The 27243-nt window shown below is 42.6% G+C and overlaps 1 protein-coding gene across 2 annotated transcripts in view; it reads right to left on the reverse strand.

The window, feature by feature from the left end:
* Positions 1 to 27243, reverse strand: part of SATB2 (SATB homeobox 2) — a 177034-nt gene that overhangs the window by 95517 nt on the left and 54274 nt on the right. For both annotated transcript variants that reach the window (XM_006117927.4, XM_006117926.4), the window contains exons 4-6: positions 13285 to 13411; positions 9598 to 9721; positions 4359 to 4461 (exon numbers count right to left, since the gene is read on the reverse strand). In XM_006117927.4, the coding sequence (XP_006117989.1) occupies positions 4359 to 4461; positions 9598 to 9721; positions 13285 to 13411 (354 nt within the window). The remainder of the gene's footprint in view (positions 1 to 4358; positions 4462 to 9597; positions 9722 to 13284; positions 13412 to 27243) is intronic.

Here is a 27243-nt window from a genome sequence, read left to right on the forward strand (position 1 = left end):
GCATCTCTTGATTCAAAGGCACTTTTAATTTGCCCCTTGCGGTACCAAGGTGGCTGAAACTGGAATAGCCATGCTGACCCAACTTGGAATAGCAAATACCACTGTCTCAGCCACCTGTATGGGGCATATCAAAGGTGTCTTTGAATCAAGAGATGCTGCAGCTTTTCCCCAGAGCAGGTTGAGTCAGCTATAGCTGCCCTGCAGCTCCTCTGATGCCGGGGGGGACTAAACTTACTGCTTGGAGAGGAGCATGCAGCCCCAACCAATAGAGGGGGCTGGACAGCAGCAGCCAGCTCCTACCCATGGCACAAGGACACTCGGGGGGAGGTGCATGTGAGCAGCGGACAAGGCCTCTCCCCCTGCCCCAAACATTGGTGGAATTGTTCCCCCGTGCTCTGAATATTGGTGGCGCATGGGCACCACAGGCCCCTGTAACTTACTGCCTATGACCCACACAACAGCTAATGGGAAACAGCCACGTCAAAGCAAAGGGACTGGAGCTTCCTCAATGTTTGCCCTAATATCTTATGAAAGATGCAAATATTCCCCAATCTAAAAGAAGCTTCTTTAGTACATGACTTTTGACGGGATCCTATTTTCCCTTAAAGGAATTAATGAGCAGCCTTCCACATCTCCCATGCTCTACTTTTTTTAAGAGCAAAAAGCCACATACACATTTTTGAAGATCTGAGTTTCATGACTATGTGGGTCTGTGGAATAGTCCCTCTTCAAGAAGTTAGAATGACCATAATTGAGTCCTGACCCAAGACTTGTGAATCTGACACTGGATGAGGAAAGAGACGCTTCTGCCTCTGGTGCAAGGCATGCCTGAAATGCCCACGACACTCCAATTCTGGGAAGGAATCTTCCCTTTCAGAGACTGGTGCGGAAGAAACCCTCCCTCTTTGACATCAGTTTGAGCCTACTATGGATCAGTATCAAACCTGCTGTTGTTGAGAAAGCTCACAAAGAATCTAGCTACCGGTCAATAACAAACATGTAATTTAAACCAATATCCCAGTCTCCAAATCGGAATTCAGATCAGGCCATGCTCAGAACAGCTTTACTGCCACCAATGGATGATCTCCTGCAATAAATAGATGATGACCAGACATCAATTCTCACCTTCTTTGACCTGTCTGCAATATTGTGACATGCTAACTATGAGATACTGCTCTCTCACCTGAGAGAGATGGCAGAGATCATGGGAATGTGCTAAAATGTGTTAAGTCCTTCTTGGAAGGACACATCCAAACTGTACTGATAGGAAACTATGCTTCCACCCCTAGATCCCACGAGGATCAATTCTCTCTCCATTCCTTTTCAACTTCTACCTACAGCCAGCAGGTTAAATAACCAGATAACACAGACTTAAATGCCAGAAATATGTAACAACTTATAGCTTTCCCTTTCCAACATGAAATATGAACCCAGTGCACTGGCCACCAGACTAATGGTCCATCAAACCACATATTGTGTCTCCTGACAGCAACCAAGGCCAGACGTTTCAGAAGGAATGAAAAGAACATGGTCCATCAAGTATTCCAACCCTTGTGGTTTCCTCCCAGCCTCTGGCAGTTAAACGTTCAGGAACACCAGATGAATCCCAGACCATCTTGGCTAATAGCCATTGATGGACCTAATCTCTATCAACTTAACTAATTCTTTTGTGAATCCAATTATATTTTTGGTTTGCTCAGCACTCCCAGCAACAAGTTCCACGGGCTGACTGAGTAGCATGTGAAGAAGTATTTACATATGTTTGTTTAAACCAACAGCTTAATCATTTTATTGGCTAACCCCTAGTTTTTGTGTTTTGTTAAGGTGTAAATAACACTTACCTATTCACTTTCTCCACACCATTCATGATTTTACACACCTCTAACATATTCCCCCTTAGTTATATCTTTTCTAAGCTGACCGGTCTTTTTAAGCTCTCCTCATACGGAAGCTGTTCCATACCCCTAATCATTTGTGTTGTCTTCTATATCTTTTCCGATTCTAATGTATCTTTTTTGAGATGGGGCAATCAGAAGTGCATGCAATATTCAACATGTGGGCATACATTGATTTATATAGCAATCCTATAATATTTGCTGTCTTTTTACCTATCCCTTCCCCACCGCTCCAGCGCAAATGGCAAAATCCACAAATACTGAGAGCTGTGGCTCTCAAACTCCTTGCAATCGCAAGGAACTTGCTGTGGGGGGTTGAGAGCCACAGTGAGTTCCCTGATGCTCTCCCCCCCGCCCGTTCCGGCCAGATCAGGAGACACCCATGAATACACGGAATAGTCTCCGATTGTAATTTTTTAATTTGGTAATTTTTTATTGTCTGCAAACTTTTCCACTTCACTATTCACCCCTTTTTCCAGACCATTTATCAACTGTTGAACAGCACAACATCCAATACAGATCCTCAGAGGATCCCATTAGTTACCTTTCTCCATTCTGAAAACTGACCGTTTATTCCTAGCCTTTGCTTCTTGTCTTTTAACTTGATTATTGATTCATGAGAGCACTTTCCCTCTTATCCTATCACTGATTACTTTGCTTCAGAGCCTATCGAGGGAGAGCTAGAAGACTTCTGAAAATCCAGGTAAACTATATTAACTGAATCACACTTGTCCACGTGCTTAGAGACACCCTCAAAAGAATTATAATAGATTAGTTATCATGATTTTCCTTTACAAAAGCCACATTGATTCTTCCCAACATATTGTGTTTATCTCTGTGTTTATCTACTCTTTACTACAGTTTCCAGCAATTTGCCTTGTACTGAAATTAGTCTTACCAGCCTGTACTTGTCAAGATTACTTCTAATTTAAAAATTTCTCGTTACATACCACCAAGATGGCCCAGTTCTTGAATGAGGTCATCTGGTGGATGAAGAGCAGTTGGTTAGAGCTGAACCCAGGCAAAAAAAAAAAGAGAGATATGCTGGTGGGCATTTTGAAGAGTTTGCAGCAACACAACAGTTTCTTTAGCTGATGACACACACCCACAATTGGTCAATTCAGCCTGCTGTTAAAGAGTATTCTTGGATTCTTTGCCAATGTTGAATTCTCACATGCCAGTGTTTTTCTCTAGTTGGCTAGAAGATTCCAATGCATCCTGACAGATGATGACCTGGCCTTGGTTATACATGCCTTTGTCACTCACCATACGGACTAAAATAACGTGATATACCAGGGCTGGAAGCCATCACTTCTTAGGAAATTCCAACTATAACAAAACACTGCAATACATCTTCTTAGCAACCTCAGGCTATCACGAGCATATCAAACCTGTCCTCTGCTCTCTCCACTGGCTTCCCAAATAATATCAAGCCCTTGTGCTCAACAGCTTGGACCCAGCACATCTAAAAGAGACTCAAGTTTGGAGATGAAGAATCTGGTCACCAACTCCACTGTTCAGGCAAAATAGAACTTTCTATCATAAGGGTAAATCTCATCTGTGCAGACAGCATGCTCAGGGGCAGTCTGATACTGCAGAGCAAAGAACCATCACAAACCTCACTGCCTCCTCTCCCCTTGAAATACAAGGCACACTTCTTCAGCCGTATTTTGTCTAATACAAATATACAGCAGCATATGTATTGAAAACAAAACTCTACCAAAACAAAACAATGCAGTGTACACCCAATTCTCCCCCAAGGAAAGGATGAGAGAAAGAATGAATTACATATGACAGATGTTAGTAATGTCACTGTTGGAAGATGCTCAGACATTATGACACTGAGGGCATTATAAGAACCTACAAAGAATAATGTTCCTGTATGAGACATTAGTATTTCGCCCACTAACATAATTCCATTTCATATAATAAAAATAATGGGGCATTTCAGCTTGGTACAAGTGGGAATGGTTGGGATGAATTCAGCGCAGTACCGCCAAGCAATCTGATCTCAGATGAACTGCTGCTACCTAAATTCCAGATGATGTGACGTGGCACGAATGCCAATACACTTAACTGTATTTAAACAGAAAGCAAGGACACATTTAACTTAGGAAGACAGGGTTTTATCATGAAGGTGATTTACATGGCAATTTAACTTTTCAATCCAGATCTTCTATAACTTTCTTTTCTGAGATGTTTTATGTTTGTTACATACATGGTTGATCATTTCAATGCAATTACCATCTGAAATGCGACGTAACAAGCACATTTTCTTTATAAGTATTTTTTCACAGTTCCCTTATTCATAATTCATTGGATTTAATTTCCAGTGTGCCCTCTTTGCAGAAAAATTCACTAATATTATTAAGGCTTATTATCACAGTACTTTTAAAACAAAATTTCAAACAGTAGAACACAGTTCAGTTATTGTTCATTTCCAAACCAATGAAGTTAATTTACCTTTAATCTTCTTGTACTTTTTATACCATCTCCCAAACTCCTGGCATTTGGTTGCTGACACATTGGCATAGTATGTGCTATTTACAATGGATGAAATCATACTCTAGAAGTAGAAGGAAACAGAAAGTGTGTTTAAAAAAAATTTTAAATTCTTTTCCAGAGAAAAATCAATGGCATGCAAGCTCTCATTGATCATCCATTTGTGTATCCAGAAGCTAACACAGTCCCTGTTAAGGACACAAAATTGGCAGTATTTCCCACTTTACATCCCCAGACATGACTGCTCTGTGTTCACTAATAATGCAAAAAAGATGCTGTGTGAACCAAGACTCCTGTCTCCAGCTCCCACTGACTTGTCACTTTAATTTATATTTGTGATGTCATAGAATCTTCATATTAAACACATAACTACAGACAGTGTCCTGTTGGGGGAAAAACACATTAGACACAAGGAGTTAGAATAACTGTGATTTAGGAACCAGATAACGAAAGGTAAGATTAGCATGCACAATCCAAATCATGCTTTTCAGATGCTTCTGTTCGGCTTCCAACTGCAACAAGACCACACAGCCAAGAACTGGAGAACATCCGTGCTACTCGCTGCAGAACAACAGTTAGGCAAATAAGTTAAATTAATATAATTTATCGAAACGTGCAATTTGCCGTTGTGTGAAAAATCACTCAACAGAAAAATTAAGTGCTATTCAGAGCAGATTAAATAAAACACAGTACAGTTCCAAATCAACCAAGAGCCACAACAAAACATGGTACAGCTGAAAGATTCAAAGTGCTTCACCACTATTCACATACTACCCTTTGCAGGTATCTTCTGAGCAAGGACTGGTACAAAACAACTAGAAGAAGACAGCAGGTAGAGTAGTTCTGCAGCACCCAATGCACACAAAATTATTTTACGTTTGGGGCATTTGGGGCCATATGGTGGAAAAATAGTTTTGTTATGGCTAGTTCTCAATTTTATAGAGTAAATAATCGTTAATAACTTTTAAACTCTTCCAGAGCTGCATCAGTCCATTATGTGTATATGTACATTTATGCAAAGATGCTTAGATCTACATACATTCATGCTAAAGTCTGAAAAGCTAAACAAGGTATATGAGCCAATGCACCCTTTTTGGAAATCACACTTTTTAGGTCCAAAGAGTTCGGAGACATGTTGGCACCTGTTATGACACTTCTGCATAGTAGAACAGATTCCAGAGTGATAATAACCACAAAGCAATTGCAAGCTATTTACCAATAGTTCCAACTATAGGACACAGGTGCTTCTAGGCTAATAAGTAAAATGGGTGTTATCCATAGTTTTTAAACTACTAACTAGGTTCTCTTTTGGCTTATTCCTCTTTTACAGTGCTTAAAAAAACAATTCTATTCAGGATCAGTTCTGCATTTATTCAGCCCAGTCTGTTGCAACCTCAAAAGACTCTAGTCTTCCTGACCCCTGGAATTCTGGGGTGTTAAGGAGGCAGAGAAGAATTTTCTTTGAATAGATTGGAGGGCACAAATTAGTTTCAGATTTTGAGGAATTAATTCGCTTTCAACGAACAGTTTCCTCTTCCCTTTCACTTTCACATTTTTACTGGGAACACGCTAAGACAACTCGTGGCTGTAGAATGTTTTTTAAAAACGGCCACTCTAATCACCAGCTCAGTTTCAATTTTCTAATAAAAATTCATAGTTTAAACCTAATTCTAGAACCTCCTTCCCTTTCACCTCTTGCTTGTTCTGAAGTATGCCCTGAGGAACAAAATGACCCTGTTTTTAAGGCATAACAGAGTGAAAACATCAATTAGAAGACGCTCCAGAACAAAACTGGAGCAGGTATAATTCACAGTTTTAAAAGTACCCGGAGTTATGTTTCCTTAGCCTGGGGAGCATGGAAAAGTTTGTTCATAAAAGACAGTACTAGAGAGCTCATTTTTCCAGGAGGTTTTTCTTTGAGCTCTCACGGTTCTATAATAAATGGGCATTTATTGTAGTGGTTCTAAGGAAGAAAAAGGGTAGAAATTCCCCTCTCCTATTTCCTGTTGGGGAAGGAAAAGTCTAGTAAAATAGCATAAACAATGTTGGCAAAAATCCCAAAACAGACCGTCTTCTTCCGCTTGCCACTAGGCAAAGATGAGGGATAAATCCATAACTTTCTTTTCCATTAAATTTAGAGTTAAAGAATCAGAGGTATAGTTCCCATAGGAATCTTGATAAGCTCCAGAAAGAAAGTAACTGGTCAGCAATAACTTGACAAGCAAACCCATTGCTGTAGTTATGAACTTCCTAACACAATGCCTGGGCTAATGACCATTTGCCCTAGAAAAATATTGTAAAAGCTGATAAAAGATTAGACAAAGTAGCAGATATGCTATATTGATAGGTGGCCAACTCCATCACACCCGTGAGGAAAGAAAACTGGCATTCACCTCATACGTACACTAGAACTAGCAGAGGATTCATATACGCAAGCTATAATGCCATAAGTTAACAAAAAAAAGGAGAACGCTGTGGGATGAAAACAAAAACCACCAACCCACAACAAGGAAATGAGTTTATACCAGTATGCAAAATACATGAACAATGTTGGAATGATTCGTATAATACACTTGGAAGACAGAAGTCTCCACGCTAAGATGCAAGTGCTGAAATAATTGGATTTCCTTTCCCCTCACCCCAGTTCCTCCACCTTAGTTAACTAGGATTTGTTTTTTGGAACAGCAGCCTTATGCGAAGGGTGGCTAAGCTGCAAATGCCTAATATACCTAAGCAGAAAAAACAGAACAAGTGCAAATCAAAGCAAATGATTACACTGCCCATTAGTGGCAATCAGAATCTCCATCCGGGCTTCAAGAAGAGCTAATGTACCAAGAGACAGAGCATGGTCACTGGTGGGGAAAAAAAGAAAGTTCCCTATGCTGCCTCTTTTCCACTTTTGTACAAAGGAAAACTTGATGCGCTGTGAGCACATTAACAAACAGCAGCATTTACTCGACAGTTTGACTTAGAAGAGACAGCTCTGTAATCTGCTGCTGTCAACAATATATTAACCACAAGGGGATTGTAATGACATTTCACAATTGGTGCAATATTTTTTTAAAAACTGATTTGGGAGAAGGAATTGTATGAAAGAAAAATCCAGATAGCAGCAGACAGTTTCTACAATCTCCCACTATATCTTTTACATCTCTCCTACAGTTCTGTCATCAATGATCTTACCAATATATGTTAGGATGAGTTTATAAAATAGAGGGATAAGCCAACTCCCATATTCCCATATGGAAGTCTTTAAAAGTGATGGAAAACATCCCTAAACAATGACTTAATGCCACCGCTTGAGATGGATCACCATTCAGTTACACTGGATACTGGTACCGCTCAGGTGCACTGGGACACACAAGACTGAAGACCAGTTCTCTTTCTCCACCTGAGCTTTGCAGTTCTCTCACTTCTTGAAATGTAATTTTTATGCACAGATTTTGTTTCCATTAGCCAAAGAGTCCCAGCCAACATACTGGAACCCTCATCAGTCAATCAGATTTCTCCTTTTGCAGTGCCCATTCTATATTTAAGGGCTTAAACTTAAAGTGTTGTTCTAGTCTTTGAAAATATCACCTTATTCAACACATCCACTCCCTCTGTTAAACTTATTTTCTATTTCTGTTAGCTCTGCAGCTATGGTAAACTGAGAAAGATTCTATACTAGACAATATTAACTGCAGAACCTAACTCTACCCTGTATTACACCTGAGTCCTACTATGATCTTTATGGGATGGCACAGATCTAATGGAGGCCTGGTTGTGATGTATGATCAGCAAAGATCTTTGATTTGTGAGTCCTAGGTTGAGTTACTCATAGACTCATAGACTGTAAGGTCAGAAGGGACCATTATGATCATCTAGTCTGACCCCCTGCACAGTGCAGGCCACAGAATCTCACCCACCCCTCCTAGAATAATCCTCTCACCTATATCTCAGATATTGAAGCCTTCAAATACTTTGAAGACCCCAAGATGCAGAGAATCCTCCAGCTGTGATCTGTGCGCCATGCTACAGAGGAAGGCGAAAAACCTCCAGGGTCTCTGCCAATCTACCCTGGAGGAAAATTCCTTCCCGACCCCAAATATGGCCATCAGCTAAACCCTGAGCATGTGGGCAAGACTCACCAGCCAGACACCCAGAAAGTTCTCTGAGTTTGTGATGATTGTAGCTAAAAACCATATCTTTTAATTTATAAACTAGCAAAACTGATAAAATGCAGAAGTTGATGTGTGTTAGATCATTCTACCACACACCAGAACACCCTCATGTTAGAATGTGTATAGCTAAGCAAAACAAACAAGTGTCTCTAATCTACAAGTTGAAGGCAGGCAACAACAGTAGGACAATATTCAAATTGGTACTTGAAAATGAACTGAGTTGTTAGCATTTAAGGGCTGTTTGGTTACTGGGGGTGGGGAATAACTATAAAAAGACATTTTTCATGTTTTTAAAAGACAATATTAAGCAATATAATAACAGCTCTATCTCTGTTCTAATGGAAGTTTTTTTGTCTGGTAATATGAATCACTGGATGTAGGCTTTTTGCTGGTGCTCAGCTAATTTTGCCAAATTCATACAAGTCTTCATGTCAGAAACTTGAACTAAAGTTCAGTTTCATTAGGAGTCTGACCTATGGTTATGTCCTCAGAAGTGACAAAATTGTATTGCATGGTGAGTCTGTGTGAATCTTCTCTCACTCCTTCTCTATGTATACACACACACACACACACACACACACACACACACACACACAGATTGTTGTTGTATTTTTCTAGAAACTGGCACCCCACTGATAGAAGTTGTATACATTTCCTTTTAATCAGAGATGGATGAAAACTGTGTGCATTTCTAAAGTACACTGAAGGCTTCTACCAGTGAGGATTAGTGTCTGTTGCAATTCAGTGTATGGAGAGGTAGACCAAAATTTGGAGAGGTTATATATGGAGAATTTGGCATCCCTATGAAGTTGAGGGAACACACCAGTTGATCTCTTTCCAACACTACATCACAATTTGTGCACCACAACTAAAGTGTAAAGAGATATTTTCCCAGATGGGTTGGAATTTCTCCTTTCTTATTAAAACAAAAACTGATTAAAGATTTCTGAAATATTCTCTTGTGAACACCTTGCTAAACAGTTATTGGCTTTGGATTTTATCAGGCTGGATACTCTAGTACAGGCAGAAGCACTCACCTGTGAGAGAGGGCATTCTTTGGCTAATGTGCTCTGATTCATCTCTTTAAGCAGCTCTTTTAAGGCATTGCGGACTGTGGCATGGTTCCACTGCTCTGCTGGCAAGTCTTCCAATTTTGAACAACTGTGAAAATAGAAAGAAGAAGAATCAGATGGGAACATCACCAGCAAGAATACCTGCTCTCTTCATGCAACAACCACAGATCTTCATGAAGCCACCGTCACTTTACAGTCCTGTATGCAGATCTTTCCTTAAAGTGTATCGTTTTTTTTAATATCCCAGTTCCCCCGCAATGAGACATGTGCAACTACAAGAATCACAACCCATGCCAAAAATCCTAGCTAATCCTACATAAGTGATGTAACACGTATGCCTAGTCATTTCCTTTGGGACCGGTAGGAGCACAAAGTGCTCTGCTTAATGCAGGCCACACAACTGACTGGGAAAGGCAGCCTCTTTGGCACAAGGAGATACTCCTGCTGAAAGAGAAAAACCATATTACACATCAGTGTCAAGCAGTGAGAGAAGCCATCATTCAGAAGGGGGCAACGTTTTGGTGCAAAAGAGAATTCTGTTCCATACTAGTATATATCCTGCCCTTTTCACTGTAGTATCTGAGCACCTTCTGTCAGTCCGTTACCCAACACGACTAAGGTCCATCATGGGCGGGCCACCCACACTCTCCATCTCTCCGCTGGTGGTGAACTGCATGTGTTTTTGTAGCCTTCAGGAAGGTTCTGTTCCAGGTGCATTTGCTTGTTGCAAGGCTGTTTGATTTGTGTTTTAAGTATGCACACTCTGTTTTTCTATTAAAGAATGTCAGGCCAGAGAAGGAAGCCTGCTAATCAGTGAGGAGGTTACGAAGGTTGTTTCCTTACCCTGGTGGTAAGGACCAAGACTTAAATTTGACTCGACAACTTTTGGGAAGCCAGTACAGAGAGCAAAGGATGGGTACAATGCCCTCACAGTGGCCCAGGTTACTGAGTAGATGCACTGCTGCATTCTGTATTAACTGGAGTTTCCTAAGGGCTGATGGCTTCCTGCCCAGGTAGATCACATTACTGTAGTCCAGCCAACAGGTGACAAAAAGTGTGAGTAATTGAGACCAGGTCTTCATCCACCAGGAGGGAAAAGAGGTTCCTAGGCAACTGGAGATGACAGAGTGCTAATTCGTAAAAGCTGCTATGTGAGAGTTTCATGTCAGCAAAGAATCCAAGCGTGCTACTAAACTATCGACTGAAGAGATCAATTGTGGGCACATGACTTCAACCAAGGAAACTTGGTTGGAGAGATTTTCTTCTGCACATCAGCATAACGTCTGCATTACTCAGCGTCAGCCTGTTATTCTTTATCTATGAGCTGATCTCATCCATGCTTTGGGCATCCTAGTGGACCTCTGTGGTGAAGGACAGGTACAACTGTGCATCTTCTGCATATTGGTGGCATCTGAATCCATACTTGTGACATCATTCACAAATGCTGTTTGGCTCTTTCACATAACTGCTGCATGTAAATGCTGAAAAGAACTGGCGAGAGAACTGAGCTTTGTGGGACTTCACAGGTGAGGGAGGGGTTTATGGCAGAGGTGCCGTTTCCCATCACTACTCGCTGGATCTGGTCCTCTCACAAAGTCTTGAATACTGTAACACCTGACTTCTGCCACCTTTCTCAGGAGAGAGAGATCTGTATCTTATGGTCAGCAGTGTCAAATGTTGCAGAGAGGTCAAGGAGGATGAGAACAGCTATCTGCCTCATTGAGAGCTGTGTCATCAGTGGCAAAAAAGCTGTTTCCATGCCATATCTTGGCCTGAATCCAATTATGTCTGGTCTAGTATAGTAGCTTCAATTAGAAGAATTTGTAGTCAGCATGTGCCAAGCTTTTCTGTGAGTTGCTACATAACAGAAGGGTTTATACTGAGCAGTAGTTGGCTAGAACCAAGCTATTAAGAGGGTGGGTTTCTTGAATGTCAGTCTCTTGACTGCCCATCAGGAAAAGAAGGTTCCTTCCCTAAATTAAGTGTTGACTATTTCCATTGTTAAGTGACAGCAGTTGCTCATGACTTTTTCTCCCGGATAGGGAGGGCATGTGTCACCTTCACAACTCTGGGGTGGATGTTCATTTAGGCCTTTAGTGCTTCTCAAGGAGAGAAATTAGTGCCATTGATGAAGTGAGGTGGAAAGTATGCAGTGTCATATGTTTCACAGTACTAGGCAGCCCCAGTGTAATGCACAGAATCAAACCAACCATTTATGCAAACTGCAGCAAGACCCTCTATGGTTTTGCAGTGGGATTTAATTGCCGATGCTCAGATATGACAGCCATGAGACTCCTAATTATGATACAAGTTAGAATGAATATTTTTGTATAGGCAAGATATTCCATAATAATTCACTGTTCCTTACTCCTTCTTCTAAAGCAGGGTCGGGGGCCACTGACCCACAGAAAAATCAGTCGGGGGCCGCACACAAGTGAGAAGCCCAAAAAAACCCCAAGACCTCATTGGCGTGGCCCCTGACTGAGAAGAAAGACAATCCCCACGGTCCTCTCACACACCAGAGCCTAGTGGGGTCCAAGCTCGATTTTGTCTGCTCCAGTTCCTTAGTAGGTCCGGGCTCCCCAGTGCTAGGAAGGGAGATGGACCCTTGGGGGCTGGACCCAGACAAGCTGGGGGGCTGTATCCAGCCCCTGGACCTGAGGTCCGTTCCCCTTCCTCCCCCGCCCCCCCAGCTCTAAAAGCACTCTGATGACTAAACTATGACAGATGGGCCAACTACCTGATCTAGTGAGATAAAATCCTAGTTTTAACAGTGTTTAAGAACTGGGTGGGCACTTTGCTTAGGCTTTTGGGAGAATCCTCTGCCTTTTCCAGTGAACAGCCTAGTAGCCTCCAGCTTTTCTAAATGGACAGGAGGGAGAAAGAGGAAAAAAAAACATAAAACCCAAAAAGTGTGCACAGTTTTCAGACGGCAGCAGTGGTGGCCCATCAATACAGGCGAACTAGGCGGTCGCCCAGGGCACCAAGATAAACCACCATTGAGGGCTTTGGAGGCGGGGGAGCCAATCGCGCATTTCGCCTCGGGCGCCAGTTGCCGGCAGCTCATCTAGGGCTGCTCCTGGACGGCAGCGATCACTCAGTCCATCAGATGTTCACAAGTAAGAACTAGTTTAAACTACCAGATAGAGCTGTAGAGGCAGGCCTTCTCCCCGCCCTCAACCCTTCTAAAATAGGTCACTGGAGACAAGAAAGAAAGCAACAAACTTTCTGGACCATTCTGTCTGAGCCACAGAAAGTCTAGGCCCTCAAAACCCCACTCCTGGAAACAGATGAGGTATTTATTTTTCACATACAATGTGCTAAGCATTCAATCAGGCCTGGAGGATACATTACATTAGAAGTTGTGGAAAGTTTCCCTTTAAAGCCTCCAGATCTCTCGTGATTGATGGAGTCCCCCACCCACCTAGCTCCTGCCCCCACCTCACCATCATGGCTGTTTACTGCTTCAGAAAACAAAACATAAAAACAGTTGGAAGGTGCCTGGTGAAGCATCCTTCCCTTCATTTTCCTTTTCATTTCATCAAAAGCCCAGAAATTAATGAAGACAGGATGTGCTAATCTCTGTAGTAATGCTGTGATCAACGGAGCAGCTCAGAGAATAGAGGAGGACAGATGTTCAGAAACACCCACCTTTGTAATTGGATTTTCAATGTCACAACATGATAGACATCTTGTAGCATGTCGGCTACTGTCGCATCTGGTGCATCAGTCACGTAACTGAGGGGGAGAGGGTTCCACCTCCCAAGTTTGATTATTCCTGGAAAGAAAAATATAATACCCATCTATGCGCTGTTTATGAAACCTTTTGATTATTTGGTTGGTCACGGTGTTCAGAACCTACCTTGAGATTTACTGCAATCCTGAAAACAAAGCTATTTCTCTTTCACACTGGAGCCGAACTAAGTGGAGGGGAAGGAATATATTTTGAATTGTAAACAGAATGCTGTTATATATTTGCCTTTATTGAATTATGATAGAGAAGCAGCGGATCCATCTCCCCACACAGTATTACCTTTCCTCATCCCACTAAAGCCTGCACTTTCTAAGTTGGGACAAGCTTTAAATACCCTGTACTCCTGATTTCAAAGCCTGCACAACCCTTATGTAAATAAAAGCTTTGGTTTTGAATAGAAGAAGAAAATTCCTGTGTGTGGGCTCAGCACACAGTTACATCCTGACTGTGGTGTGATTCCCAGTACAAATAGCATTTGAAATCGATGAAGTAGTTAGAGTTCACTCCCAGATATGCATTTCACCAGGCAGATGGTTGCTTTCTTTGGCAAAAAGCAACAGCGCTGTACTTAACCACAGATTGAAAATAGCACAGCTGTCTTATAGGTCCCTGTTTATACCTCTGCTCCTTCGGAAACAGCAGCAACACCCTTTCTAGATAGGCTTGTTGCAAGAAATCATAAATTTGCATATGATAGTGTAAACTCTTTAGTACAGGAACCTTCCCTTGTTTTAAATGTTAATATAGTGCCCTGCATATCCTGGGCACAATCAGAAGCAACTACAAATTATTAATAAGCATAGACTTCCAGGAAAGCACAGAAAACAGAGAGACTTTAGGAATATAATGAGGCACAGTGCTGCCTTTGAAGGGTACACTGCATAGCGGGCAGATGTTGCACTATCACAACTGTGGTTTTGCTTTGCTCCATCTCCCCAGCGGTTACTAGCTTCCTCTTTCTTTAATCCACTTATCTCTGGGCCCAGTCCTTCATGGTACCAAAACACTTTTGCTCCCACTTAAATTACCAGCACTTGGAACCTGGCCATTCACACACAGTCAAGGCTCCAGAAGACATCAACAAGGCAGTCTGCAAATCTTGTCGAAAAGCAACTCAGAGGTGACACCGCACAATCCAGACTCACAAGAAAATGTATCAGTTAACTTCAGGGGTGATATCAAGATGCTAAAACTAACACAGTTCCCCACATGCATCGTTTTACCAATGCTGATGCTAACTTCAAAGTTTAGATTTGGCTATCTAAAGATGAAAGCTTCTATACAAGCGGTTATGAAATGGCTAGAGATGTAAAATTTCGATTAATTGGCTAATCGAATAGTCAATGCAGTTTGCATCGACTATTTGATTAGTCAATAAGGACGCCTCTGCTGTTGCTACATTTCAAAAGTGAAAGCACTGCAGGGAGCATGGGGCCAGCAGGGGACTCAAGCAGTCCCTCGCTGACCCTGGGCTCCACACAATGCTGTCACTTTGAAGCACCCTCTCCTCTTCCTTCCTCCCCCTCCCCCACCCTTTCTGCCTCTTTCTGATAGAAGCAGCAAGTGGGGAGAGGGAAAGCGACTAGTCGACTAGCGTGTCGACTATCCGATAAGCAATTGCTTATCAGATAGTCGACTAGTTGTTCACATCCCTAGAAATGCCAAATCATTGGTTTTGTGAAAATGGTGGCAGAGGGGTCTTTCTTATTGCACAAGACAGCCCTAATACCATAGGGATATTTTTCTATTTCTGCATCACACTGGTAGGATAATGTTGGTTCAAGCTCTCTCCCCACTTGTCTCTCCCTATTTCAATATGTGCATATAGATTTCTTGGGAGATGTATCTGAAATTGGTTCACAAAATAGTTCATTACTATGTATGGTCACGGGGAAGTAGGCTGGTGTAGATCTGGGTTATGGTTGCTAGTTTGACGTTTCAATGTGGTTCTCTGGCATGGACTCAGCAGCATTTCAAGAGTAGATTATGAAGCTTTGGGTCAGAGTAAAGGTCCAAGACAAAGTTAATAACTATTGCTTGATATTCAGTGCCTGCAAGTGGGGCATCCGCAGAACAAAAACATTTAAATGATGCACTGTTTCAGTATTAAGATTTAACAATCTGGTGCTAAATATGCTACAGTATAAATAGTGCCTGGACTCGAATCCAGGAAAGTAACACACAGCACTCATTCACAACTGAAATAAATGTCTTCAGAGATAGCTCCCCAAGCCAGATTCCATTTGCCAAGAAAAGCTGTTTTTCTGAAGGGGATAGTTTACTTAACGTTATCTCTGGTGACAATGAGAATGCACATAGTACAGCATATATCAGTCATGAAATGAGCATTAAGGGTCCACTGAATGGAACACATGCTATTGAATCACTTTAGTCGCCAACTTTCCTTCTACAATGTAATAATTTAATGCCAAATCACCTGAAAAAGTCAGAAATCTTCTTCGAATCTTCCTATCAGCTTCATAGAACACTAGGCTTCCTGCTTTTAATCACTCCAAGTTTCCATATAACTGAAAAAAGAGGCATCGTATGTGCTCATAAACAGGCATGTTAAATTGCATGCAATCTGGTAACTGTGTAGCCGACAAATATTTTGTCGGTTACACAGTTATCCAATAAGTGACTTTGCATTGAAAGTAGCATGGAAGCTGGCGGGCAAGCAGGCTGCCTCAGTCCCAGCTTACGCCAGGTCCTGGAAGCTATCCACGCTGTGGCTCTGCAAGAAAAGTGATTAAGGAACCGGCAAGCAAGCTGCCTGCCTGCCCACCAGCTCCTAAACTACTTTTCTTGCAGAGCTGTAGTGGGGGGAAAGGGGATGCATGTAGCTGGGAGCATTAACTGATAAGCATCCGCTTACCAGTTCATTGTTTAACTAGATACACTATTACATTCCTTCTCATACGTCACCTTTATACTGGTCCCATTTTACAAAAGGCTTTATTTTTCATTCAACGATGGGAAGTTCTGTGAGAGAACACCATCTCTAATGGTACGTCTAGACTACAAGCCTGTTTCGAAAGAGATCATCTAGACAGCAAAAAGATTTTCGAAAAAGCAATTCGCTTTCTTGAGAGCACCCAGCCAATCTGGATGCTCTCTTTCGAAAAAGCCCTGTTTGCATTCAAGAACACCTTTTTTCAAAAGAGCTCTTTCAAAAAAAGGCGCTCTTCCTCGTAAAATGAGGTTTACGGCTGTCAAAAAAACCACCCCATTCTTTTGATTTAATTTCGAAAGAACGCGACGGCAGTCTAGACGCAGATGACTTTTTTTTTTTTTTTCAAAAAAAAGGCCACTTTTTTCGAAAAAACTCTGTAGTCTAGACATAACCTAAGTGTTTGTCTCTCTCCATCACTGCCAACACCAAAGACACCAGAGCTAGCAAGGAGTTGTCCCAACCTGGAAAAGTTCAAAGCAAAACCACGGGCCAAGCATCATGGGAAATACTATATAAAACCACTTTACTGGAAATGTCTGCTACTACTGGCAGTTAGGCAGATTATTTTATCCTCTACAATTTGAATGGAAACTGTTTTGGCTGGAATTAGACAAACACAGATGTTATCATAATGCCTCTGCATGTTAACACCTACTGCGAATCCTTTACACCTTGTTGCAACACCGCTGATGCACACTATTTTTCAGTGAGTGTGATGTGACAGGTGATTTTTTTTTTTAAATGTTGTTAGCCCCTCAGTTAGCCAGGACTTTGATCCAGCACTTCAGCAGGTTGCACAGGTGGTTTTATTCATGACACTCTAGCTGTTTTTAAGAAACCTGTTGGGCTGCAAATAGGATGTTCGTACCAGTTTATTTCAGCATGCCTGTTCTCTTCCCCCCCAAATAACTCTCCCTCAGGATTTGAGCAATACATACAGTCAGCTTGGCAAAAGGAGGTTCCCTTCTCATATGTTACCACTCTCAAAGGCTACGTCTACACTGGCTTGATTTTCCGGAAATGCTTTTAATGGAAAAGTTTTCCGTTAAAAGCATTTTCGGAAAAGCGCGTCTAGATTGGCAGGACGCTTTTCCGGAAAAGCACTTTTTCCGGAAAAGCGTCCGTGGCCAATCTAGACGTGCTTTTCCACAAAAAAGCCCCGATCGTCATTTTCGCGATTGGGGCTTTTTTGCGGAAAAGACTACTGTGCTGTCTACACTGGCCCTTTTCCGGAACAGTTTTCTGGAAAAAGACTTTTGCCTGAACGGGAGCAGCATAGTTTTTCCAGAAAAGCACTGATGAGTTTACATTAGTTCGTCAGTGCTTTTCCGGAAATTCAAGCAGCCAGTGTAGACAGCTGGCAAGTTTTTCCGGAAAAGCGGCTGATTTTCTGGAATAACTTGCCAGTGTAGACACAGCCAAAGTGTTTTTAATGCGACACTCATCATGAGAGGTGAATGTCAGGATACCTAGGCATCCTCTCCTTAGATGCACACTTTAATGGCCTGATTTCCCATTTTTAAAGTTGAGGTCTTTAAATTATGCACCTTCACTCACAGGGTATAATGTTTTTATCTTATACCGAGTCCAAAGCATGTCTATACAGCAATTTCACCCCTGTGGCTGACTCGGGCTCATGAGCTTGTGCTCAAGACTGTAAAATTTCAGTACGGATGTTTGGGCTCAGGCTGGAGACCAGCTCTGGAGAGGAGGGGTTCATGGACAGGGCTCCAGCCTCAGCTTGAATGTCACAGCCTCGCAGCCTGAAGCCTTCTAGTTCACATGCACCAGCCAGGTATATGTCTAATTGCAGCGTAGCCATCTCCTACGAGACTCGGTGAGAGCAAGAGATCAGAGGCACTTTATAAATGATTGCTGAATAAATACTCTATTTTAAACAGGAACGACATTCCTTCTTCCTGAAAACTGTTTGAGGAAGAGATGCAGCAGAACTCTCAAGACATCTGTAGGCAGATCCTTTTACGACTTCATAACCTGTTTCCATTAACTAATTCAATCACTCATTCACAAGCCAATGACCCCTTTGGGGCTCTTTCTGTAGAGAGCTGGCAAACAGTGCATAGGCACTAATTGCCTGGAGTTATTCACTAAGTCACTAGGTCAAGCTGAGGAGATTTTGAGGCCTTGTCGGGCCACCTGTGTGCCAGAACAGCCTTCAAAAACTGAACTATAAAAGGCTGGGTATAAAGCAACCTCTTACAGTGGGAGGGGGGGAGAAATCTTTTAAATGGTTTAGTTTGAAGAAAAATATTTATCAACTCTATTTAACATGTTATTCTCCCTCAACTCTGTTTGGCTCAAATGTGATAGGCGGAACCATTTTCAAGATTAGCTCCTGAAAACTATTTCCCTGTGTAGACAGGCCCTCTCATAAGTTTGATTTTCAAAAATGTGGCGCGCTCTCAGTTGAACAAGGTCATTACTGATCAGCTTCCCAGAGTGAAGAACAGAGGAACGATAAGGTTCCCTGTTTTAAACATGCACATCTCCTTTCACTCAGAAAGATCCCAAAGTACTTTAAACTCATAAACATCAAGCACCACTGGAAATGCAGCCACTTGTAGAGGAGGGGGTTCCAAGCAAATGACCCTCAGTGGATGGAGCGGACATCTTGGTTAGACACTCAGGGCTTCACAAGCATGCTTACAGAAATCAGCACAAAAACTTTAATTTGCTCTGCTTTTAAGGTCACATCCAAAAGACTCACACTTGCCTTGGATTTCAATATATTTCACTCAAAAGAAAACAAAGGGCTACATCAATGCTGTTAGGATTTGAACTTGTGAATGTGTCTAGCAGCTTTGAAACATCATCTTAAATCACCTTTCTAGCTACGGCTTTTCTAAATCATTAACACAATTGGAGCCAGATTCTGCAACCTCACTTAGGTGAACAGTATTTACTCATGGAAGTACTATCATTGACGTTAACAGAACTACTCTTGGGTAAGAGTTACAAGATCACATCTTTGAAAGTGTCTGGTTGCGAATGAAATTTGGAAGTGGTTCAAACAGAAGGTACAGGTATCATTTACCAAAAATGCCTTGTTCTAAAGATAATAGTTTACCGACTATGGACATCACGGAACGATGTTTTAAAGTATACTGTATTTAGTTTTCAATGGATTAATGTAAATTATTTAAAACTCTTTATATGTCAAGAAAGAGATTAAGTTGTATGGATCAATATAAGGGCATTTTAGAAGCTTCATGTACATTTCCCCCACCCCAAATTTGCAGCTAGACAATGAAAATTCAACAATACTTTCCAAAGAAAGCAAAGAGAGAAAAAGGATTCAGTGTTTCAGGCTAGTGAACACAGTCAAGGAGGCATTATCAATATTAACAATGCAGTTTAGCTGATGCGTAACACCACATTCTTTCATTTTCTTCTACATAAACATATGCTGACATCTATGAAGACACATCTCAACTGGATGTGTTAACAGGGATGTTCACTCATGTACTGGACTGAGGCAAAGCATGGACAGACAAGACAGTTACTTGCTTACATAGCAAACCCTCGCCATTTGTGCTGGATGCATGCCTGACACCATCACAAGTGGCAAAATTTGCAACTACTGGGAGCCATAGCTCCCAGTCCCTGTGGTGAGTTTCCTATGGCTCCTGAACTCACCCTGAGCCACAGGGGACTCACTGCAGCTGGCGGTAACCGTGAGGAACACCATTGCTCCCGCCAGCTCTGCTGAGTTCCCCATGACTCCCGGCCCCACTGCCCTCCCCAACACAGGCTGGGACAACGAGACCCTTGTGAATACACGAAACCATAAATAGAGACTCCATAAATAGCGAGGGTCTCCTGTACACTGACCGTATCTCACACCGAGCTTTGCTTCCAACTATGGAACAGAAACAATATCACTTGCTATAGTTTTTCTTTTAAACCAACTCCTCTTAACCACTTTTCTTGCCAACACAATGTAAACACAAAAGAAACAACATATTACCACTACTATCCAAATACACGTGTGTGTGTGTGTGTGTGTGTGTGTGTGTGTATACAATTTCCTGCAGGATGACAAAGTGACATCATCACACCAATATCCCAGCCCTGCAGTGGGAGCTCGTCTGCCAGCTGGAAGGGCACATCTGGAGAGCTGCGGGGAATTCTCTCCCTGCCCTGCAAAGATGGGCAGTAGCCGGGCACAGAGAGCAGGGAATTCTCTCCCTACCTGGCTGCACGTACATAACCCAGCCCCTTCCCCTCACTAGCGAGCCAGGTGCCCAGGAGCGCCCTGAACAAAAGGAATTCCTTTGGAGTGGGGTCCTGTTCTACTGGATTTCATTTGGTTTTCATGAGGCGCACAAGCCCGCAGAGCATAGGCCTTCCTGACAGGTCACTTCTCCATAGCCCCGTGCCAGGAGAGGCTCTGAACGCTGCACGTGAACGAACTATTTTATTGGCGGGTGGAGCAGGTGCGGGAAGGCGGTGGGTGGAGGGAATGGCTGGTGACTGAAGGGCGCAAGCAAGTGGGATGGGCTGAGAGCATCTGAATAGAGAGTCCCGTCGAGGGGTGTGGTGGGCGGGAGTGGAGAAGGGTGCGAGTGACTTGGGGCCATGGAGAGCACAGCCGGTCAGCGAAAGCTAACAGCGGGGAAGTGGGGGAAGGGAGAATGGTTGGCGAGCATTGAGAGCAGGGAGTGCAGGCCCCTGGTAAAATATATATATTTCTATTCCCAGTTAAAGATCATGAAATATAGTCAATGAAATTCTTGGTCTTAGAATGGTTAAGCCATTTGCAGAGTTGATGTAGCTGTTTTGGTCCACGGATATTAGAGCCAAGGTGGGTAAGGTACATTATTTTTTATTGGAGCAACTTCTATTAGTTAAAGACAATTTTTTGAGCTATACAGCCCTCTCCTTACTCTGACATAAGGAAGAGCTCTGTCTTGGTCAAAAGCTTCTCTCTTATCAACAGAAATTGATCCAATAAAAGATATTACCTTACCCAAATGGTCTCTCTATGCTAATGGTTCCCAACCTATTTACTACTGTGGGAAGCATATCGAGCTTGCTCTATTTTATGTACACACACATGTACACAGATACACATACACACACAACGACCTATATTGCCCTGAACCTGTCCCATGGGCCACAGCTGCATGCTGATTGGACCAAAAGCAGCTACGGGTCAAGAACCACTTCTTTAAAACATGGGGTCTATGTTTACAGCATTAATTCCATTCCTGAAGAGAATGGTAGGTTCTTGTGACACAGACTGCATCTGTTTACCTACTTCTGAGCAGGCTTGTGTCAGCTCACAGGGGCAGGGCCCAACAGGGTTGTAGATTCGCTTCAAGACAGAGTTGATTAGGGATAGTTGCTTTTATTAATTTCCCTACATCACTACTATTACAGGCTCAATACTGCCAGATGGCTAGACAGCTACTGCAAAGTAATACAACAATAAGAATAGATAAAGCAATGTATAAAAGATTAACAGGCACCTGGAAATGCTTATGTCCCTTCAGTCTGCGGGGAGTCCCGTTCTGGTCACCTCGCTCCCGGCCGCAGTAAACGTGGCTCCAGCTAGGGGGATACAGGGCACCCTTCAAGGTCTGGGTCCGTGGTGAGACTCCCAGAGATGCAGGACTCCCAGTGATCTTATACTTTAGGGCTGTGTCTAGACTGGCAAGTTTTTCCCTCAAAAGCAACTGCTTTTGCGAAAAACTTGCCAGCTGTCTACACTGGCCACTTGAATTTCTGCAAGAACACGGACTTCCTGCTGTCTGAAATCAGTGCTTCTTGCAGAAATACTATGCTGCTCCCATTCGGGCAAAAGTCCTTTTGTGCAAAGCTTTTGCGCAAAAGGGCCAGTGCAGACAGCTCAGATTTGTTTTGCGCAAAAAAGCCCCGATCGCGAAAATGGTTATCGGGGCTTTTTTGCGGAAAAGCGCGTCTAGATTGGCACAGATACTTTTCCGCAAAAAGTGCTTTTGCGTAAAAGCATTTGTGCCAATCTAGAAGCTCTTTTCCACAAATGCTTTTAACAGAAAGCTTTTCCGTTAAAAGCATTTGCAGAAAATCATGCCAGTCTAGACGTAGCCGAGCTGTTTACTAAGTATGCGTGAGTTGGCCCAATGCCACTCTCACCATTCACACTGGGCTGAGAACAGAAGTCATGTTATTTATCCCATGCTCAGCTCTCAGCTAGCAAGCATAGGGAGTTGTGGCTGATGAAGGCCGTCTGATAAAGGTTAGTATTTTCAACACCTTGTATTTTCTCCAGCAGGGCTCATGGCTGGCCTAGGGGAATACAAATTTAACCCCTGCAGGCCAACATATGGTTTTTTATGTGACAGCTTGGCCTTGTGCTATATAGCATGTTGTTTGCTGTTGGTCAGATGTGCTCTGTTAAAGAAAGTTAAAAATGCCTATCCTATATAATGATAGAAATGTAGCCGTGTTAGTATGGTGTAGCTGAAACAAAATACAGGACTATGAAGCACTTTAAAGACTAACAAGATGGTTTATTAGATGATGAGCTTTCGTGGGCCAGACCCACTTCCTCAGATCAAATAGTGGAAGAAAATAGTCACAACCATATATACCAAAGGATACAATTTAAAAAAAGTGAACACATATGAAAAGGACAAATCACATTTCAGAACAGAAGGGGGATGTGGGGAGGAGGGGAAGGAAGGTAAATGTCTGTGAGCTAATGGTATTAGAGGTGATAATTGGGGAAGCTATCTTTGTAATGGGTAAGGTAGTTGGGGTCTTTGTTGAGCCCCCCGCGGTGAATGTCGAATTTTAGCATGGATGACAGTTCAGAAAGGGAATCCTCTGCGGTATATAATAACTCAGACAGTATTTCAAACATATGCCCTGGTTTTACTACATCTCATCAAAGAATAGCCACATAAAGGCTATTGCAGTTACTATTGTTAAACCAGTGCAGGGAATGACTTAGAAAGGAGAAAGTGAACAACGGGGCCCATTTTTTAAAGTGAGTACAATAATTTTTGTATTATAATATTGAGCTGCTTTTACAAGCCTGTACACCATTTAACAGAATTTGTACTGCATTTGGAGCTTGTCATCAGGCGGGGGGGGAGGAGGGAGGGAGGTCTACATTTTTATACTAAATTTTAAATCAGTGACATATTCGGGTAAGAATAGATGGAAAAAATAATTAGCAGAATTCTCCTTTGCACTTCCAAAAATGTCTTTCATCTGCGGATCCCAAAGCACTTTACAAAACATTAATTAATTAAGCCTCATAACGTCCCTGTGAGGCAAGCAGCATTATCCCTTTAACATACTGGTGATTTAGTGATTGAAAGCACACAATAACCATAATCCTATGTTTATGCCAATACAAAAGAATCCCCCCGCCCCGACCATAATAAATAATTCAGCGAGAGAACAAGAATAAACTCAGCGATTATGTTGTGATGTACACATCCACAAATCAACAGGAACACCCACATCTCTTGAATGATTAACACTCCATCCCAGTTGACTCCCCATGTACAACTTCAGGTTGGAAACAAAAGGGTGACCTTCATTTGAAAGGCATGTGTTAGACACTAGCGTTACTAGCAGCTCTGGGGGCCAGAGGGTGCTTTTTAAAACTACACACACAAAAAATAATATATATGACTAAGTGGAATTCTACAGTGAAAATAGTGTACGTTATGCAGATAGTCATTTTAGATGATCATACTGATCCTTTCTGGACTTAAAAATCTACATTAATGTGACTATTATATAGAAGCTATTACAGCCGGTCCCCAACCTACAAACAAGTTACATACCAAGCACTTGGTTGTAACTTGAATTGTTCGTAAGTTCGACCCCATTCATTTAAATGCAGCCGCGCTGTTCGTAAGCACGGATCGCTTTAGTAACTCGAGGACCAGCTTGTAATGCGCTTAATGGGAGTTGGTCGTAACTACAAATGGTCGTAAATCAATGCATTCGTAACTCGGGGACCAGCTGTATATAAAATTAGCACATTTACCCGGCATTGCTTAGGTTCTTAAAGAGGACCTCAGGGAAGGCGGCTGCGGGTGTCAGAGGTGTAGGAGTGTGACGGGGCGAGGCAGCCCCGCCCTGAACTAGCAGGGCCCGGCCAGGGTTACCGGGCTGCAGAGGCCCCTCCCCCACAGCCCTACCGAGCATGCCCAGGCTGTAGCTGTGCTATAAAAGCCTGGGGAAGGACTCAGTCAGGGGAGACCGCTGGAGAAGGAGGACCGGTGAAGGGAGCTCCCACTCAGCTGTTGCCGGGGACTCCAGGAGAGGCCAGAAGGGACGCAGAGGCGAGTTGGTGCATCCCAGGGACTGCCGGCCGAGGGGACGCTGGCCTGGAGCTCGCAGCAAGTTGGGCAAGTACATGGGAAGGAAGCCCGGGGATCCCGGTAGGAAGTGGCCCAGGGCAGGAGCGGGAGCCTCCTCTCCTGCCCCGAGAACCTTGGTGCGTTTCGGCCGGATTGCCCCGCTGAGGGAGTGACCCGTTACCCGGGCGCTCACAGGGCCCTGGGCTGGGACCCGGTGGAGTAGGGTGGGCCCGGGTCCCCCTACCTGGGGGCCATCCCCGCGACAACCTATAAACTGTTTTGTGGACTCAGGCCAGAGGGCCTTAGCCCTGCTTAGAGGGCCAGCTGTAAACTGCAGCGTGAACTCAAGAGGGCAGGCGGGCGGAGCCTGCCACAAGGAGTCATGGTTGGGGGTTGAGGAGGCAGGGAATGGGAGTGGAAAAGAAGAGGAAGGTGGGTTTTCTCCCTCCCCCCAAGATTCATACCAGGACTGTTTGCTTACCCCCAGCCAATCCTTTTCACCTTCCTGGTGATTCTGTCTATACGATTATGTGAGAAGCAATCCTATTCCAGGCACGTCCCATTTTCCTGGCACAATCAAACCCGGGCCTTGCTTTAAGTTATGAGAAGCAGAAGCTTGTATACTGAATTTGGTGGTCCTCGCTCAAGAGGAGTTCTTGAACAAACAAACTCTCAAATATAAAGTAGATTATATATTGGAAAAAAAGATGGTGAACAGAAAATCACTAGTGTCATTCAATTACTGAACTCTAAAATGTTTTCAGGAATGAAACTAGCTTTCATGGCCTCTGTTCATTACTTTTAATTTTTTTTAATGCTAGTTTTCCTTATTCCCCTCCTCCTGAATACACTATACTGATATATTTGACTTGCATAACATATACTGAATAGCCTGACTTGTAATTCTATATAGGGGCTTTATACATTGTTGTGTAGAGGTTTTGTCTCATGTAAGAGATGCTGCTTCACATTTGGGAAACGTTATGTTAGAACCCTGACTTTTATTAGATTAATTTAATAAAGTCACTAAGTAACTAGACTAAATTAATAAAGACCCTATTGAAAGAGAGAGAGCAGAATTATTCTGCAAATTAAATAAAACTTTCTGAAGCTGGTTATTTTAGAAGCCTTTATTTAATTTTCAAAACTCCCATTCTTTTTGAAAAACTGCCAAAATATTGGTCAGGATATGGAAAAAAACATGTCTGATGTTCAGTTATTTATTTCATGAGATTGTTATTAATACTGTTATACAAGACTACATAACAAATGGCGATGGGGGTGGATTGCTGAAATATCTGTTCAGATTCTTTTATATGTCAATTTCTCCTCATCACAAGAGTACTTGCTTGGGACCATATTTTCCTTTTAGCATTTCTGAGATAAGTTTGCCCTCCCTTTGCATTAAGGTGAAGGACTGCAAGAATGAGAAATAAATGCCTTTCTCTGATTTCTTTTGTGTAACACAGAGAAAACTTTTCCTTTAAAGCACTGAGACAAAGGTCTAAAACTAAGAACTTTTGTCATCATATTATACCATATTAGCAGATGCCTTTCGTAACTCAGGGTACATCTACACAGCAGTGTTATTTCAGAATAACTGACGTTATTCCAAAATAACGAAGTGCAGGTCTACACAGCGAGCCATTATTTCAAAATAATTTCGAGATAGTAGACTTTTTACTCCAACTACTGTAATCCTCATTTCATGAGGAACAAGGGAAGTCAAAGGAAGAGTGTTCTTCCTTTGACTTACTGCTGTGTAGGCAGCACCAAAACCCGAATTAAGCTATTTCGATTTCAGCTACATAATTGATATAGCTGAAGTTGCGTCGCTTAATTCGACTTTGCTCTTCTGTGTAGATGTGCCCTCACATTTGCCCAGTGCATCTTCTTCCTTCAAAAGGGAAGGAGCTATACTCAATGATGGCCTAAGGAATAGGCTTGCCTCTCATACCTTGTTCCCTTGGGGTACGTCTAGACTACAGGGTTTTGACGACAGAAGTTTTGTCGACAGATACTGTCGACAAAACTTCTGTCGACATAGAGCGTCTAGACACATTCAGTTCTGTTGACAAAGCAAGCTGCTTTGTCGACAAAACCCTGTAGTCTAGACGCAACCCTACAGGCAATAACACCTTCTGTCGACAGAATTCTGTCGACAGAAGGTGTTATGCCTCGTAAAATGAGGTTTACCAGCGTCGACAAAACTGCTGAGTTCTGTCGACGTTATGTCGACAGAACTCAGCAGTAGTGTAGACGCAGGTATAGTTTTGTCGACAAAAGTCCACTTTTGTCGACAAAACTCAGTAGTCTAGACGTACCCTTGGAATGGGCCTACACTCATTACTTTTCCTCAGTGTCAGGCCCAGATTGCTGCACTACTATAATACCCATTAAGTACAATGTGCTGCATCTTCCTCAGTTTATAGCTGTCTTTTGGGTTCTCCCTAGTTTCTACTTTTAAGGTTTTTCAGGCCTGGTTCTGGGAAGCACCAAGTTCCCTCAGCTCTAAAGGAAACTAACAATGCACAGCACCTCTCTGAGCCAGGGCCTCATGGGAGCAGCAAGTGCCG

The sequence above is a fragment of the Pelodiscus sinensis genome, chromosome 7, assembly GCF_049634645.1.
Source record: "Pelodiscus sinensis isolate JC-2024 chromosome 7, ASM4963464v1, whole genome shotgun sequence".
Taxonomy (NCBI): domain Eukaryota; kingdom Metazoa; phylum Chordata; order Testudines; family Trionychidae; genus Pelodiscus; species Pelodiscus sinensis.